Here is a 19491-nt window from a genome sequence, read left to right on the forward strand (position 1 = left end):
ATCTTAACCGTGTTTTAAGTATTTTTTTATGAAAAGAAAAATGCATATTAAGAAAAAAAGCAAAATGTAAGCCCCGCCCACCCACCCTATCTCACTTGTGATGATTTTTTTTATTCGTCGTCAGCCGGGAGGTGGAGCTTAACTGGAATTTTCATTTTTCTCTAAGAAATTATTATCTGAAACATGTTCTTAAATAATCGTATTGTTAAAGAAAACTCTATGCATTAAGTAAAAAAGAAAGCTAAAAATTAATACCCGCCCCCATTTCAACTGCGATGAATTTTTCATTCGTTATCATGGTGGGGGGGTGGAGTTTAATTACAAAATTGATATTTCTCTATAAAAATTTACGATGTTAACCGTGTTTTAAGTATTTTTTGATGAAAAGAAAAATGCATATTAAGAAAAAAAGCAAAATCTAAGCCCCGCCCACCCACCCTATCTCACTTGTGATGATTTTTTTTATTCGTCGTCAGCCGGGAGGTGGAGCTTAACTGGAATTTTCATTTTTCTCTAAGAAATTATTATCTGAAACATGTTCTTAAATAATCGTATTGTTAAAGAAAACTCTATGCATTGAGTAAAAAAGAAAGCTAAAAATTAATACCCGCCCCCATCTCAACTTCGATGAATTTTTCATTCGTTATCATGGTGGGGGGTGGAGTTTAATTACAAAATTGATATTTCTCTATAAAAATTTACGATCTTAACCGTGTTTTAAGTATATTTTTATGAAAAAAAAAATGCATATTAAGAAAAAAAGGCAAAATATAAGCCCCGCCCACCCACCCTATCTCACTTGTGTTGATTTTTTTCTATTTGTCGTGAGCCGCGGGGTGGAGTTCTGAAAAGTACTCTTGGCATCAAACATAACATAAATCATTCGAAATTTTATAAATTAACAGCGTTTTTAAAGCGGCAGAATGACACAAGCCCAAGAAGTCTGAAATACTTACCAGTGGAAACATTTTTATTTACGGCTCCAGATCAGAGAGAATCTTGTGATTATGATTCAGCGTGAGGTTGCGAATAACGTCAAGTTTAAACGGTTTTTTTAATTAACAAGAACTACTAACAAACAGTAATAACATAATAGTTGTCAACAACATAAACCAAACCATCGAATAGTGTGAACTGTCAAATTACTACAAATCCAAATTTTGATCAACAAATTCCCCTATTTAAGATTACAACTTAAATTGCGCTTTTTTAAAATTTCGAGCCACTTTTTGTTATAATAACTTTAGATACATGATTATCAATTAGTAGTAATTACTTTGTGATAATCAATTTATTTTTTCAAAGCTTAAATTCCTCGTTTGTATTTTGCGGCACTAGATCCTTTTTCATTGCCATTTCGACACGCCACGTGTCAACGTAAAATGTCAATTACAACTATGGCAGCGCAAAATAGTATATTAAAGAACGAGTTTCATAAGGCAAATATTGAGGCACGAATCCAAGTTTATAGAACGAGCGGCGAAGCCGCGAGTTATATAAAGGATGAGTGCCTCAATGGCCTTATGAACGAGTTATTTATACTATTTTTTCTACCGCACACGTTTTTTCCCAAAATTTAATTGAAATTTGCATTTTTTTTAATCTGGGGACTTTTGTCGGGGTTGGTGATGGGTTGGTCTGACACTAACCACGAAATATTTGAGGTTCGAATTTTCACAACAACAATTGTAATTCGAATCAATTCGAGTTTTTGTAATTTAAAATTGGTTAAAATGTCTTGCGAAGAAGTTACGCGTCCGGAAACGTGGTAAATTTTAAGTTTAGATTTGCCACTGACATTCACCTGACATTTCTCGTCATTGCTACCAATCTTACCGGTCTAAATTACACCAGATCTATTAAAGAAGGCCTTTCCGCTATTAACGAACTGCTGTGACGTCATTTGCGTGCGTTAATAGCTCTATTAGAAAACCAAAAAACGTGGGCGGTAGAAAAATATATTTCTGCTACGAGTAGTGCAGCTTCCTGATGCCGGTACCAAAAATGTCAATCTCCTTAGTAATTCAGAATTATCAAGTAAAAATAAATACAAAAATTAGTCCCCACCAATAGCCTCCCGGTTTCAACTTTGATGAATTTTTCATTTGTTATAAGCGTGGGGGGCGGAGATTAATATTTCTCCACAAAAATTTACCAGCTTAAACGTGTTTTAAATATTTTATTATAAAAGAACGATAATAGAAGCAAAAAGGACAAAATGTAAGTTCCGCCCACCCACCCTATTTCACTTGCGATTATTTTTTTTGATTCGTTGTGAGCCGGGGGGGTGGAGCGTAACTGCAAAATTCTTATTTTTCTACAAGAAATTACCATTTGAAACAAGTTCTTAAATAATCCTGTTGTAAAAAAATGTAAATGATTTATGTTATTCGTCGTGAGCCGAGGGGTGGAGCTTAATCGCGAAATCCTTTTTTTTCTGTAAGAAACTGAAATAATTGTGTTGTTCAAAGAAAAACCAAATTTCAATTGTGTAAAAAAATACCATTTTAAACAGAAAAAAACGCACGTATTTAAAAAAAAAGGCAACTTTATTGGGGATTTTTGAGAAAAATAAAACTTCTGGTTGGGGATGTCGTAGTGACTTAGGTTGCCAAACTAAGATGATAGAACTCTATGGTTAAGTTCAAAGAGTTTTGTTAAGTTTGTTTAGATAACTTCAGACCAACCCTGGAACAAAGAGAGAGCGCTTAATTTAAAACTTGACTCAAAGCGGTTCCTGGTGGGTGGGTGGGAGCCGCAGGTAAATTTCAGATTATATACACTATAAAGTAATTGTGTCGACACTTCGTTGAAATTTTCGTTGTGCGTATTTGTATCGAAGTGAAATTGAAAAATGAATCATTTTCGCTTCTTAGCTTTAGCCACTGTGTTTAATCCGTGGGATATAAACAACTGGTGTGAACTAATTTTGATTTTTTCGATTGTTTGAAGCTCAGTCCATTGATGCAGAAACGCGAGACAATGAAATTATTTTTCTGGCTGGAGATGGTTTGTTAATCCTTTGTGGATGGATAATCTTGTGACAGTATTATTTTTTCCGTAATGCCTTTTTCCACTGGATTAAATCAATAAAGTGGTATCAAAATTAGCGAAATGGCAATAATTACAGCTGTTGAATCTTTTAGAAAAATCGGAAGCTCGGACTTGAATCATTCGTACTCACCGACGGCACTGAGTCGTTTAATTTGTTTAACTTGAGAGTTTCCAAGGACGTCTAGTCGTAGCTCTGAAACTTTTGTATTGAATTTCAAAGGACAAACTATGGTAACTATTGCTCTCTGATCGATAGCATTGCGCGTGCAATAAATTTCCTCCGCTCGGATGTTGATATTTAGGGCTCGCCGTGCGTTTCTTCCTAGACGTTTAAAAGATTAGTAATTAACAAAATTAGTTTGTTTATTAATTTCGAGACATTATATACAGTCCACACGAATTGGTGGTTTGTCGTAAAAATTATTAAATCGTGACTTATAGTTTGCTGGCACATTTGTCAACACAGTTTTACTTAAAGCGCTTTGATCGAACTTTGATATCCCCTAGTTTTGATAAAGGACCTTCTGCGCTGATTAATGTTGGAACCATTTCTAAAGAAAACTTTTGTCACTTTGTAGAAAATAAATTTGTTAAAGTGTTTATTAAGAGGAAAGGGCGGAATTCTTGAATATTCTCGTCGTGTTTTTTTGGTTTCGCGGGTGTGTGTAACGTGTTGTGTTCAGGTGATGCTCTCAAGATGAAACTTTTACTGTTATTATTTAGAGTAGTATGAGTTTTATCAAAATTTACGATCCTCTACCACTTGTGGTTGTACACGTGTATTCTGGCCAAAAGCGCACATGTAGCGTTGTCCAGCACGATTTTTTATGTCGTTCGTTCTAACTTTCGGAGGTTGAAAGCAGCGAAGTGAAAAGCCTTAGGCATATCTTTACACGCGATAGGCGTCTCGACGCTTTACCGTATTTTATGTTTCGTAACGCGCCAGAGGCCTCTGACACAACTAGTTAAATATGTAAAGTAAATTTTAAACCTTCTTTGCCGTACTTACGAGATCTAAATTAAATCTGTATCATGCCTAACGTTTGTGTTTATTTTCGACAATTTTTTCGCTTATTTGCTGATTTCTGCTTTTTCCGTTCGCACAAAACGACCCTTACAGCCTCGTTTATCAACGTCAAGAATTACACAGATTACTCAATACCACGTAGAACAAGAGAGGAAGCTAATTTCGCCACCGGTCAGTCTTTAACCCGATCAAGACGGGATTCGGGCTCGAGATTCTTTCTTAATCAATAATTATCTCGACGTAAAAATTTACGACTATTTAAAAAGGGAGTGCTTCGGAGTTGTTAAATGCTGAGTCCTTAAGGACGATACAGATTAAAATTTCATTCGAATGCAATTTCAGACGTTAATTACGAATTTATCTTGATCTTTCGCCATTATAATTCGCGTTACGACGCTTTCTTCGTTCACAATACACCTGCTAATTACAACCGAAATTGACACATAAATTGTTCTCAATTTATCGATACGAATATTCAGCACGTTTTCATTGAAATAACAATTACTTCCTGAGCGTAAACTAGATGTCCAAATTAAAAAAGAAAGACTATATAAAACATTTTTTAATTTTTCGATTTCTCGATTTTTCAAATATTTCGTTTTCTCAATTTTCCGAAGCAAAATATAAGCCCCGCCCACCCACCCTGTCTCACTTGTAATGACTTTTTTCTATTCGTCGTGAGCCGCGGGGTGGAGTTTAACTGCAATTCTCACTTTTTTCCAAGAAATTACCATCTGAAACATGTTCTTAAATAATCGTGTTGTTAAAAAAAAAACTATATGTATTAATTAAAAAAGAAAGCCAAAAATTAATCCTCCACCTATACCCGTCCCGATCTCAACTGTGATGAATTTTTCATTCGTTATCAGCGTGGAGGGTGGAGTTTAACTGCAAAATCGATATTTCTCCACAAAAATTTACCATCTTAAACTTGTTTTAAGCATTTTGTTATGAAAAGAAGAACGTACATTAAGAAAAAAAATGGACAAAATATAAGCCCCGCCCACCCGCCCTATCTCACTTCTGATGATTTTTTTTATTCGTCGTGAGTGAGGAGGTGGAGTTCACCTGCAAGTCTCATTTTTCTCCAAGAAATTACTGTCTGAAACATGTTCTTAAATAATCGTGTTCTTAAAAAAAAACCATATATATTAAGGAAAAAAGAAAGCCAAAAATTAATCCTCCACCTATACCCGTCCCGATCTCAACTGTGATGAATTTTTCATTCGTTATCAGCGTGGAGGGTGGAGTTTAACTGCAAAATCGATATTTCTCCACAAAAATTTACCATCCTAAATGCGTTTTAAGTATTTTGTTACGAAAAGAAAAACATATATTAAGAAAAAAAAAGGCAAAATATAAGCCCCGCCCACCCGCCTATCTCACTTCTGACGATTTTTTTTATTCGTCATGAATCAGGGGGTGGAGCTTAAGTGCAATTCTCATTTTTCTCCAAGAAATTACTATCTGGAACATGTTCTTAAATAATCGTGTTGTTAAAAAAAAACTATATGTACTAAGTAAAAAAGAAAACCAAAAATTAATCCCCAACTATACCCGCCCCGATATGAACTGTGACGAGTTTTTCATTCGTTATCAACGTTGAGGGCGGAGTTTAATTGCAAAATTTTTATTTGTACACAAAAATTTACCATGTTAAACGTGTTTTAACTATTTTGTTATGAAAAGAAGAACGTATAATAGAAACAAAAAGGGCCTATCTCACTTGTGATGATTTTTTTTATTCGTCGTGAATCGGGAGGTGGAGCTAATAGCAATTCTCATTTTTTTTCAAGAAATTACCATTTGAAACATGTTCTTAAATAATCGTGTTGTTAAAAAAACTATATGTATTAAATAAAAAAAAAGCCAATAATTAGTCCCCACCTATAGCCGCCCCGATCTCAAATGTGAGGAATTTTTCATTCGTCATCAGGGTGGGGGGCGGAGTTTTTAATTGCAAAATTGATATTTCTCCACAAACATTTACCATCTTAAACGTGTTTTAAGTATTTTGTTATGAAAAGAAAAACGTATATTAAGAAACAGAAAGGGCAAAATATAAGCCCCGCCCACCCGCCCTGTCTCGCTTGTGATGATATTTTTTATTCGTCGTGAGTCGGGGGGTGGAGCTTAATTGCAATTCTCATTTTTATCCATGAAATTACCATCTGAAACACGTTCTTAAATAATCGTGTTGTTAAAAAAAGCTATATGTATCAAGTAAAAAAGAAAGCCAAAATTAATCTCCACTTATACCTGCCCTATCTTAATTATGATGAATTTTTCATTCGTCGTCAGACCGAGGGGCGAATCTTAATTGCAAAATCCATATTTCCCTCAAAAATTCACCATTTGAAACATGTACTAAGTTTCTGATTGTGAAAAGAAAACTACGTATTTCACTTTTCGAATTTTTCAATTTCTCCATTTTTCAGTTTTTCGATTCTTCCGTTTTCCAATTTTTCAATTTTTGCAATTTTTTCAATTTTGGATTTTCGATTTCTTGGTTTTTCGATTTTTGGACTTGTCAATAGATTTTTGAATTTTTCAGTTGTTAAATTTTTTTGATGTTTCGACTTCTCGATTTTTCAGTTTTTCGATTCTTCAATTTTTTGATATTTTAATTTTTCAATTTTAGAGTTTTCGATTTTTCAATTTCTCGTGTTCTCGATTTCTCCATTTTTCAGTTCTTCGATATCTCAGTTTTTTTTAGAAATTTTTAATTTGTCACATTTTCGATTTTTCAGTTTTGTTTTTAAAAGTTTCGATTTTAAAGATTTTTCCTTCCTGAGCGTAAACTATATAAATGTTCAATTAACAAAAAACTGTATAAGAACATTTTTTAATTTAACCAATTTTTCGATTTCTCGATTTTTCAATTTTTCGATTTCTCAATTTTCCGATGTTTCAGTTTAGGGGTTTTTGCAATTTTTCGATTCTTCACCTTTTCTTCCATTTTTCAATTTTTCGATATTTAAGTTTTGGGATTTTCTTCAATTTTTAGACTATCCAATTTTTCGATGTTTTGATTTTTCTATTATTCGCTTTCCCAATTTTTCGTCATTTCACTTTTGGAGTTATTCGTTTTCTCGATTTTTCAGTTTTTCGATTATTCATTTTTCCAATTTTTCAATTTTTGCGATTTTTAAGATTTTGCATTTTCGATTTTTCGGTTTTTCGGTTTTTGGAAAGAAATAATAAATACATTTTTAATTTTAATTATATCAAATATTATAACAAAAAAAAAAATACGATTAGCCTTTATTTACATTTTACACATCCTAGTGTTATTAGTTGCCACTCCCACTCGACAGAAGAACATAATTAGCTCCGCCCACCCCCGAGTGATTAATTTTATCCGCTCTGAGTGAAATGAATGATCTTAAACTGAACAGAAATAGAATTAGTCGTTAGAATTAGAAGAGGGGTGGGTGGGCGGGGCTCGTACTTGCTAAGATAAAACTGATTTTGGCAAATTACATACTCTCTAAGAAAATAGAGGGTGGGTGGGCGGGGCTATTATTTGATAAGATAAGATTAATTTTGTTTGTTTTTACTTTTTCAGATCCTAGATTCTTTTATTAGTTGCCACTGAAAAATTTGCGTTATTCATTTTTACTTCATGGTATCAGTAAATTACATATAAATCATAATCGTTAATTTTACGTTGTTCTATACCTAAATGTATCTCTTGTGTAAAATTCATAATGCAACTTGTACAATCAACAATAATTTTTCAGTATTCTTTAAACTAATTTTAATGACAGAATAAATTGAAAGTACATATGTATACATTCAAAAATACGTTTAATTTTTACCAAATTTTAACGTACGATCTTTTCAGAAAATGCGTCGATGTTTGCCAATTACTTGCCTTTCACATGTTTTTTTTTTCCTGTTATACAGCATTTTTTGTTATATATTTTGGTTTTAAATAACGTAATATAAACTTTTATTAACCACTGGTGATTTGCGACGTTGTAATTCACATTTATTCTCAGATTGCGACGCTGAACTAAATTTTAACGCATATAATTTTCATCCACTGAATATAATCACAGCGAAAATCAAATTCTAGTGCAAAAATACCTTCATTGCGAAGCGTGGCAAAAACTAAAATGGATCTTGTCGACGTTATTATTCTTACATTAGCGACGTTATAATAACGTTAATTGATTCATGCTATTCCATGTTATGTTTAACGTAATCGAGGTTTCTAACCCCAAAATGTTAAATCGATAGTTACTGCAAAATAACCGGGACGGATATTAGGACAACAAATTCGGTCGTGATAATTTAAATAATAGCATTGCGATCTCACAAAGATCATGAAGTATTCATTCCCCTTTAAAATCGTTGGTGTTTTTGCAGCAACAGTGTTCTGTGACTCCTTTTTGCGATGTAGGGCAACGCAAACAATTGATTTATCTGGCGAAAAACAAAAACTTTGAGTTTATTTACTGTTGTTATATATTAAATAGTAAATATACTTTTTCTCGATTTTAACGTAAAGACATGACACTAAAGTTACGTCGTAATTCTTTTTGTAGCAAAAACGTAAACGTAAGGTGGATTACCTGCGTAATTTATTTACGTTTAAAACACTAAAAAGGGCCATTCATCTTGAACCCGAATATTATATTCGAGTATTTTTCACAATATGACAAGCCGGCGACCATCATACCCTTTCATATTGTGCTCCGCGCTTAATTTATCTTCCTTAAGACGCCTCGAAGAATTTCCGTTACAATGTGACTCCACTTAAGACAAGAACATGTTAATTAAGTCGATTCTTAGATGATGAGATGTAGGAGATCATAAGAGCCGTAATGCCAACCTAAACAATAAAAGCAGGAGGTTCTTTAAAAGATTACGCGATTTGTTTACATTGCCCTAAAGACGAAAATAGCTAAAATGGAGCTAGATTAAAACGAAACCTTTCGCAAAGACTGGAATGGCGGCAACCAGACGAGAATTCAAACAACAGAATGGTAAGTACACATCCATGCCTGGAATCGCTATTAAACTAATCCTTCGAAAGTTGCTTAAGTGCTTCGTTAAGAAGTCAGAAAAATTTTTGCGAACACCGGAATTAACCGAAAATTAATAAAGATAAGGGGAGCGTGTCTCTGACGCGAGTGTGCTGTGTGTGTTGAATGGCAAGTTTTCAGGGCAGCGCTTTGAATATACCTGAAAAGGTGATTATAAAATAATGATGAGTGCTTTCGAGCTTTGTGAAATATGCAGCGCTGGAGAGAGCGTGTTGGTTTGTCGACAAGCATTTGCCCCTTGGCATAGGTGATTAATGCATTTAAATCCATTTTACTGGTCATAAACTAGGTTCTATCAAAAGTGGACCGATGTACAGCGGAGCGGGGCTGTTTTGCGGTTTTATAAATTAAAAGGTGCTCCCACATGTTGGAAAATTTTAATTTGCCCTGGACGAGCAAACACCCCAAACAACAACCCACCGAAACTACAGAGGTCACCGTTTCGAATATGCAAAATATCGTCCACATGCATACATGTTTACTCAAATTATGAAAAGGTTAGGTCGATCGCTTGTAGTTTCTCACTATATTGGAAAAATTGCCCGCTAAAGTGAAATGTTTTGTTTCAGACAGACGTCGCCTGGCCGGAAATATTCCTTCGCGATTTGTCATTCCAAGACATTTTTAAACAACAGTTTGTCAAGATATACGTAATAATAAAAATATGGTTTTTGAGTATTTCTAGACTCTGTCTGCTGTTTGGTAATCTATCGAAGGGTTTGTGAACAAGTTGGCACTTAATGTGTCTGTGCATAAGGGACTGTTTTGTGTGGGAAGAAGGGCTAGCGCAGGATTGGGCGCGTATGTCACATGTAAACAACTCAAGGCACATAATTTTTTTCCTAAACGACACACTAACGTAACCGACTCCTCTTTTTCTTTCACATAGAGATAGAGGGATAGATTGTACGATTTCAACTTCTCAAAATGTCTCAAATTAAGTATTTTGTCCCAAAATTTCGATTTTTTATTGAAATTGCAAGCTGTTTTGTCATTTTTTCCCTATTTTTCGCATATTTCGAAAAAAAAAACACGCTCAAAATGTTTGTAATTGTATGCTCAAGTTGGGGAGACTGTCAACCTAAATGTGTTCAGTGCGATCGAATTCTGTGAAAATAACAGAAAGAACTTTTAAATGCGAGCGCAGCGAGCACGTTCAGGTATTATTCAAAAATTATTTATTGGGGTCCCTGAGAAGCTAAATTATTACTAAATATTTTATTGTTATCTAAAAAAGTAAGTTTTTAAAGAATGTTTGTGATTACTAAAAAAGCCTGCTCGTGCTCGTTCCGCTCGCATTTATGAGATTGATTTTTTCAAAGTAATTTACCTTGACAGGGAGATCTTGAATGTTATTGCAATAAAAACTAAGTAGGATCGTTCATTTGTATTTTTTTTGACACTAAATTAGTCACAAAAAGAATAATCAGAATGCGAGCGCAGCGAGCACGTTCAGATATTATTAAAAAATTATTCATTGTTATCCTTGAGAAGCTAAATTATTTAGAAAAATTTAGTTGTCATTAACATATGATTGCTTGTGATTACTAATGTCTGTGGAACTCAAATATCCTGAACGTGCTCGCTACGCTCGCATTTTAGGGGTTGATTTTTTTAGAATAATTTCCTTTGATATGGAGATTTCGTTCATCTGTAGTTTGTGGCGTTTTTCGATTCGTTTATGAAAAAGAATTCGATTACGATAATCTCGTGTGACAGTAAAAGTTGTTAACTGTATTAATTTTGACGTCATTATTTGCCAAAAATCAGTGTTATCTTAGTAATTAGTACCCCCGCCCACCCACCCTTTATTTTCTTAGAGGATGTCATTTGCAAAAATCGATCTTATCTTAGCGAATACTAGCCTCGCCCATCCACCCTTTATTTTTTTAGAGGGTATATCATTTGCTAAAATCAGTCTTAGCAAATACTGGTCCCGCCCACCCGCCCTCTATTTTCTTAGAAAGTATATCATTCGCCAAAATCAGTCTTAACTTAAAAGTATGAGCCCCGCCCACCCGTCCTTTGTTTTTTTAGAGATATCATTTGCTAAAATTAGTCTTATCTTAGCAAGTATTGGCCCCACCCACCCGCCCTCTATTTTCTTCAATTTTTTGATATTTTAATTTTTCAATTTTAGATTTTTCGATTTTTCAATTTCTCATGTTCTCGATTTCTCCAGTTTTCAGTTCTTCGATATCTCACTTTTTCAATTTTTTGAAATTTTTAATTTGTCACATTTTCGATTTTTCAATTTTGTTTTTAAATTAAATTTTCGATTTTAAAGATTTTTACTTCCTGAGCGGAAACTATATAGATGTTCAATTAAAAAAAAAAACTGTATAAGAACATTTTTTAATTTAACCAATTTTTTGATTTACCGATTTTTCAATTTTTCGATTTCTCAATTTTCCGATGTTTCAGTTTAGGGGTTTTTGCAATTTTTCGATTGTTCACCTTTTCTTCCATTTTTCAATTTTTCGATATTTAAGTTTTGGGATTTTCTTCAATTTTTAGACTATCCAATTTTTCGATGTTTTGATTTTTCTATTTTTCGCTTTCCCAATTTTTCGTCATTCCACTTTTGGAGTTATTAATTTTCTCGATTTTTCAGTTTTTCGATTATTCAGTTTTCCAATTTTTCAATGTTTGCGATTTTTAAGATTTTGCATTTTCGATTTTTCGGTTTTTCGGTTTTTGGACTTTTCAATAGATTTTTGAATTTTTCAGTTTTTAGATTTTTTTGATGTTTCGACTTCTCGATTTTTCAATTTTTCGATTCTCAGGTGAAAGAAATAATAAATAAACTTTTAATTTTAATTATATCAAATATTATAACAAAAAAAAATACGATTAGTGCTTTTTTTACATTTTACACATCCTAGATTCTAGTGTTATTAGTTGCCACTCCCACTCGACAGAAGAACATAATTATCTCCGCCCACCCCCGACTGATCACCTTATACTGAACAGAAATAAAATTAGTCGTTAGAATTAGAAGAGGGGTGGGTGGGCGGGGCTCGTACTTGCTAAGATAAAACTGATTTTGCTAATAACATACTCTCTAAGAAAATCGAGGGTGGGTGGGCGGGGCTATTATTTGATAAGATAAGACTAATTTTGACATTTTTGACCATTTTTCAACTATTTTTAATAGCAAATAGTGTAACAAAAAAAGTTACGATTAGCGCTTATTTTACTTTTTCAGATCCTAGATTCTTTTATTAGTTGCCACTGTAAAATTTGCGTTATTCATTTTTATTTCATGATATCAGTAAATTAGATATAAATCATAAACGTTAATTTTACATTGTTCCAAGCCTAAATGTATCCCTTGTGTAAAATTTATAATGCAACTTGTACAATCAACAATAATTAAGTCTTATTTAAAAGTATGAGCCCCGCCCACTCGTCCTTTGTTTTTTTAGAGGATATATCATTTGCTAAAATTAGTCTTATCTTAGCAAGTATGGCCCCACCCACCCGCCCTCTATTTTCTTAGTAGGTAGATCATTTGTTAAAATCAGTTTTATCTTAGCAAGTACTGGCCCCGCCCGCCCGCCCTCTATTCTTGGAAGGTATATCATTTGCTAAAACCAGTTTTAACTTAGTAATTACTAGCTCCACCTACTCCCGCTCTATTTTCTTAGAGGTTATATCATTCATCAAAAACAGTCTTACTGTACAAGTACTAGCCCCGCCCACCCGCCCCTTATTTTCTTAGAAGATATATCATTCGCCAAAAATCAGTGTTATCTTAAAAGTACTAGCCGCGCCCAACCACCCTTTGTTTTCTTAAAGGATATGTCATTCGTCAAAAATCAATCTTATTTTAGGAAGTACTAGTCCCGCCCACTCGCCCTCTATTTTCTTAGAAAGTATATCATTCGCCAAAATTTGTCTTACCTTAAAAGTATGAGCACCGCCCACCCGCCCCTTATTTTTTTAGAGGATATATCGTTTGCTAAAATTAGTCTTATAAGTACTGGCCCCGCCCGCCTCTATCTTAGAAGGTATATCATTTGCTAAAATCAGCTTTACCTTAGCAATTATTAGCCCCGCCCACCCGCCCTTTATTTTCTTCGAAGATATGTCATTCGCCAAAAATCATTCTTATCTTATCAAGTACTAGCCACACCCAACCGTCTTTTGTTTTTTAGAGCGTATATCATTTGCTAAAATCAGTTTAAATTAGCATATTACTAGCCCCGCCCACTCGTTCTCTATTTTCATAGAGGATATAACGGTCGCCAAAATCAATCTTACCTTACAAGTACTAGCCCCGCCCATTCGCCCTTTATTTTCTTAGAGGGTATGTAATTGGCCAAAAATCAGTTTTATCTTAGCAACTACTGGCCCTCTATTTTCTCAGAGGGTATATCATTTGTTAAAGTCAGTCTTACCTTACAAGTATTAGTAATGTTGTCGGATGCTTCCAATGAAATTGTTGCATTTCCGGAAGCGGCCACTGACCCTTTGGGTATCTTTACCTGTTTTTGTAAATAGCACTGTAATTTTAGTACTTCTGTAACCGTCCTACATTAAACATCAAAACCGAACGCTGTCCATTATTTCAATTATAACAAACAAAGGTCCTTCGAGCAACATCAAGGTACAATTCGGAAGACCATACATGGTCGTATCAACCGGATTACAAAAAACGTTGGTACTAAGATTCGGATTGTACGAAACATTGGCACTTCAAGCCGGAACATTGGTCTTCGAGCCGAAACATTGGTCTTCGAGCCGGAACAGAAATAAAACGGTAAAAATATAAAATGTTGCATATAATTCTATTCTCGAATTCACTATTTGATATTTTAAATATTGTGTTGATGAAAGAAAATTGTCTATCTTAAGAAAAAAAGCCAAAAATTAAGCCCCACCCATCCGATCCAATTTCATTTATGATGCATTTTTCATTCGTTTTCAGAGTGGGAGGCGGAACTTCATTGCAAAATCGATATTTATCCAGAAAAATGTATCATTTTTACATGTTTTAAGTTTTCTGTTGTGAAAAGACAACTACGTATATTAATCAAAAAGAAAAAAGAAATATAAGCCCCGCCCACCCTATCTCAATTGTGATGATTTACAATTATTAATTAATTTAATTAATTACAATTCGGTATGTAGGTACTTGGGAAAAGGGATGAGATACATTATTCATTCTTTCGTATCTAAGCGTCTCACAAACAGTGTGAATGTCCAAAAAATTTTAAAAGAAAAACGTTCCTAGTTTTTTTAGTAAATACCCATAGCATTATCAGTACCATTACAACCCAGAAAAAAGTTTAGAAAGTGACATCGATGAGGGCGAACCTAAAAAAAATTAATTTGGGGATTTTTGAGAAAAAGTTAAGCTTCTGCTTGGGTATATTGTAGTGACTTAGGTTAGGTTGCCAAGTTGTTAAGTTCATAGAATTACATGGTTAATTTCAAAGAATTTTGTTCAGTTTGTTAACATAACCTCAAAATGTCAAGATTGATTTTTTCAAAATAATTTACCTTGACATGGAGATCCCGAGAATTATAACAATAAAAACCAAGTAGCCTTGGTGAGGGTTCATTTGTAAATGTTTTTGACGTTAACTTAGTTACAAAAAGAACAATCAGAACGCGAGCGCAGCGAGCACGTTTAGGTATTATTCAAAAATTATTCATTGGTGTCCCTGAGAAGCTAAATTATTAAGAAAAATTTTATTGTTATCTAAAAAAGTTAGTTTAAAGATTGTTTGTGAAACAGCCTGCTCGTGCTCGCTACGCTCGCATTTTAGAGACTGATTTTTTCAAAGTAAGTTACCTTGACAGGGAAATCTAGAGAATTATTACAATAAAAACTAAGTAGCCTTGGTGACCGTTCATTTGTAAATGTTTTTTTACATTAACCTAGTGATAAAAAGAACAATCAGAACGCGAGCGCAGCGAGCACGTTCAGGTATTATTCAAAAATTATTCGTTGGTGTCCCTGAGAAGTTAAATTCTTAAGACATTTTTTTTGTTATTAAAATATGAGTTTAAAAATTGTTTGTGATCACTAATGTCTGTGGAATTGAAAGATCCTGAACGTGCTTGCTACGCTCGGTAAAAATATACAATGTTGCACGTAGTTCTATCCTCAAATTCACTACTCAATATTTTACGTATTCTGTTGATGAAAGAAAACTATATCAGTTGTGATGAATTTTTCATTCGTTATTAGAGTGGGGGGCGGAACTTCATTGTAAAATCGATGTTTCCCGACCAAAAATTATCATTTTAAACGTGTTTAGTATTTTGTTGTGAAAAGAAGATTACGTAAAAAAGCAAAATATAGGCTCCGCCCACCCACCCTATCTCAATTGTGATGATTTTTTTATTCGTCGTGAGTGTAGTGTTGGAGCTTAATTATAGTCCAGTATGTAGGTGCTTGCATTATCAGGAAAAGTTAGAAAGTGAGATGGATGAGGGCGACACAAAAAAATTGATTTGGGGATTTTTAAGAAAAAAAAGCTTCTGGTTGGCTAAGTTCATAGAATTCTGTGGTTAATTTCAAAGAGTTTTGTTAACATAACCTGAAAATGTCAACATTTCTGAAGTCGTTTATGTTGTTTACTGTTGTTTAAGTGTCGTTTACATGTCAACGTAAAAATATGTTGTTTACCGTAAACCGCCCAACCCTGGCTAGCGGACGAGTGGCCGGAATGTATCGCAAGCAGCAGCATTACAGAATATAGCGTTATTCTAAACCAGATTATTAATCTACATAAATTAAGTAGCGTGTAATATGACTTAATGCATTCTGGATTTGTACATGGCTTATTCAATTACTACATTTGCGTTTTATATGTGAATTAGTGCGTGTCCTTGACTGTTGATTTAACAAACCCGCTTACGTAAAATTTTTAATCTAAAAGGCACTTATTTTTATTTAGCTCGCTTTGCTCACTTTTCACCGGTTTCTTTCATCCAAGCAAAACTCGCCATGTTCGCTTAATAAATGAGTCTAATTGAAAATAAAGAGTCCTTTATGCAGCCAAGGATAAAATTGAAAAATGTAGCGATGTCTCTATTGAGAGTTTCGCAATTTAGAGAAATATCTCAACTGCAGTTCTAGATTAATTCCGTCGGGCAAAATTTTCTGCTTGTTGCAAGCGGCCTTGTCGTGTTTGATTAATGCGGAGATTTGGCTCGTGCGATCCACAATAATATTTTCTATGGTTCCAGCTGATCATTGATATAAATGGACAAGTGGCTTTATTCAGAGATCTACTAATTCACATCGGACAGACAAGGGATTGTCCTGAATTACGGGAGAAGATCAGAAAATTACGACGAAGTTGCGTGGAGGCCTGCAAGCATACCAGCCAATTAATTTTGCCCCAGCTACGCAGGTAAGACCGATTTCGAATTATCGTTCTAAGTTTACAACAGCCACACAAATTTTCGTGTTTTGTCTCGGTGCTCGCTGCGCTCGTGAATTGGACGCTGCTCCTGGTTTTGTTGTATCGAAATTGTATTAGACTGTACGAAAAATGCTAACAACATCAAGTTCTAGAACTCCAACTTCCTGATTGTATATTGGAGATAAAATGTCGTTTAAACGACGCTCTGGAATTCAGGAGATGCTTCGAGTTCCCGTTTCGGTAAATAATTTTACAATATAAAGATGAGTTTCGATTGTTACTGGTACCGAAACCAAATCAAATTAGTGAAAGTTTGCTGAAATATCCACTTCCTATATAATATTGATACAGAATAAGTCGGGTGAAGAGGCCCGAATCAAATAAAATCAGTTGAAATGCGGGGTTTCTGCCGCCTTCTGGACGGCGATTGATCTGTAAAGAAATACGTTGGATTTTCGACGAGTATATAAGCGACATATTGAGTACATCACGTTGGATTCGAATACAGACGTCCATAACACCTCGGTGGGACGCGAAATTACCTTTTCAAATGCCACTCATTATTCACACTGTTAACCGGCTGAAAACGCCAAACAAACATGGGGGCTGTAACAGATCCACAAATATTTAATATGTGTTGGTGATATCTCTTTATTTATCCCGAGTTTATGCGCATTTGGAAACACAAAGAGCTTACGGTGTTGGAAAGTCAAAATTTCTGAAACGAAATTTTACGCCAGGATCTCTTTGACGAGAACTAGAAAGTGCACAAGGTGCTGCTTAAAATCCGTATTTCACCTCTAAAGGATAAGTCGACTTTGAAACAGAATTTTGCCGTTTCGCTTGAAATTTGGCTTTTACACTCACGACAACATTATTGATGAGGGCCAGATCCCTGCTGAAACCAACTTTCGCACTGGGAGCTGAATTATATAAATAGCGTATTTCTAAAGTAATTTGTTGAAATACGTTTCTTTATTTAATCATAGCTCTAGCGCAGCGTTTTTATCAAAGCATCAACAAATTAATGTGCAAATCGCAAATTAAATTTTGTGACGTCACACAACAAAAACGAGCTCGCTATTTTGTTTTTTTTTAAATGAAATATATTAAGGCGCTTAAGGACGTCCTCGTAGACAGTCTTACAATTAATATGTTGAGTCATTTCAACGAAAAGCTACGGAGGTGTTAAATCTTCTAAGCAGTGAATTTCGGCAAGACGCTAAAGTGGATTTGGAGCTTAGAGTTTTTGTTACTTTTATTAGCATAAAAATGAAGTGTGCTTTGCGTTGTATATAGTTGTGTGGAATTTGCAACGCCCTTGACTGTTTTTCCAGATTGATCGTCTGTTTATGCTTATAATATATTAATATATTCAGTAGGCAAATAAACCGCTATTGTTTCACCCGCAAGAAAAACGCGCAGAATTTATGGCTTTATTTGTCAACTTTGGTCCAGAGTGATCCATTTACGTAAAAATTTGTTCGTAGAATAATACGTATTAAATACCGCAGTTGGAGAAAAGTATTCTGAGTGAGCTCGAGGCGATAAATAACGTTAAAACGGGCATTATTTTTCCCACTTACAGTCGCTTTGTGTGACTTGTTTAGGAGAATCACGCAATTTTGGGTGAAAGCGGGACTGTTCTTTTCTTGGTTGCGAGGTAGTTGCATTTGCAAACATATATTTAGCATTTAGGTCAAAGGAACTATTGTGCAGCTTTTGCAAAGTTCGTTTAAAAGTTCGTGTAGTTGTATCGATTTCGTTTCTTTTTCGCTATCTCGAAAAATAAGTCTCCGGATTTTCGCTCGTTAAGTGTGGCGGGTTTATAAAAATGAGCATCTCAGACTATCGTATCGAAAAAAGGGAAATTAGAGTTGACTGCAAATTAGACAACAGAGAGAAATGGGGGACCCACTTTTTCACATTCTAGAAGCTGCGTCAAGTAGTGATGAGTTTTATTTGTATTTTGTAAATTGACTTAAGTCAATTTGCGCGTGGTTGATCTTGTGACGTTCGCGGGGGAGAACGGCAGCCGAAGTTTGAAAGTTGGAGGCAACTGTGATAGATTTTTTCGTTCGTACGATATTTGAATAAATAAAATCTGCGAGTGTGAAAAAGTTTAAACTGCAATCACGCGATCGAAGAATGGTTATCGAAATTCTTGTTGTAGCGGTCGTCATCGAATAATGATTGTAGCGTTCTTGGAAAGAGTCGGAGGTATGATCACGTCAGAGCAATGAATTTGTTCGGCCATGTTTGATTTACAGTCTGACAGACGCAGACAGGGTTTATAGTTGCAATAGCCTGAGTTTATAGCCATGGTGTTCTGCATTTGCATAAGGGTTGCTTTATCGTTGTTGTTTATCATTTGTCAAAAACACCCTCATCGTTCGATAGAGTTAATTGATAAAGCCGATTTGAGGATTGCGCCTCTAAAATACATTTTCAAAGAGCTCGCCAGATTGTAATATGTAAATAAGTAAGTTAGAGCTCGATAAAGCCAGAAGTATGGCACTCGAGAAGTTTATTTGAAACTTGAACGAACGATAAAACCAGAAAGAAACAGCTACATATTTGAAGCGGAAGGGTTAAATGAAGTCGGACTTGAGAAAAAGTTAAAGCATGACTGTTGGTAACTCCAGTTAAAGTATGATTGAAACGACAGTCGTAATAGTTGGGAGGCCAAATTGGAATTTTGGGCCCGCAGCCTTTGAACTCGCCGAAAACTCAACCCGTTTGAGCTATCAATCAGATCGTCCCGAATTATTCTCCGCGCATTTCGCTACCTTTTAACTTTATTACGGCCGCTTTTTCCCTCCGTTTTTGCAATACGTGCATTACGTAAATGGCAAATAAAAACATTCTCAACGAAATTAACTCAAATATTCTTCGGCGCAAAATGAAAACAGAGTTTGCCGCCCATTTACACGATTTAATTTGTCTGGATAATTGGGCTTACACCGAAAAC

At 34.7% G+C, this 19491-nt stretch overlaps 1 protein-coding gene across 3 annotated transcripts in view; it reads left to right on the plus strand.

Annotated features, from left to right (window-relative positions):
* LOC135141537 (uncharacterized) overlaps positions 1 to 19491 on the plus strand; it is a 74863-nt gene that overhangs the window by 44423 nt on the left and 10949 nt on the right. For 2 of the 3 annotated variants that reach the window (XM_064072720.1, XM_064072721.1), the window contains exon 2: positions 16342 to 16508. In XM_064072720.1, the coding sequence (XP_063928790.1) occupies positions 16342 to 16508 (167 nt within the window). Of the gene's footprint in view, positions 1 to 8881; positions 9076 to 16341; positions 16509 to 19491 lie in introns of those variants that run through there. The other variant, XM_064072722.1, reaches the window with a different exon arrangement.

The sequence above is a fragment of the Zophobas morio genome, unplaced genomic scaffold (genome assembly GCF_036711695.1).
Source record: "Zophobas morio isolate AGI-343-1 ecotype UQ-CSIRO unplaced genomic scaffold, CSIRO_AGI_Zmor_V1 ptg000044l, whole genome shotgun sequence".
NCBI classification, from domain to species: Eukaryota; Metazoa; Arthropoda; class Insecta; order Coleoptera; family Tenebrionidae; genus Zophobas; species Zophobas morio.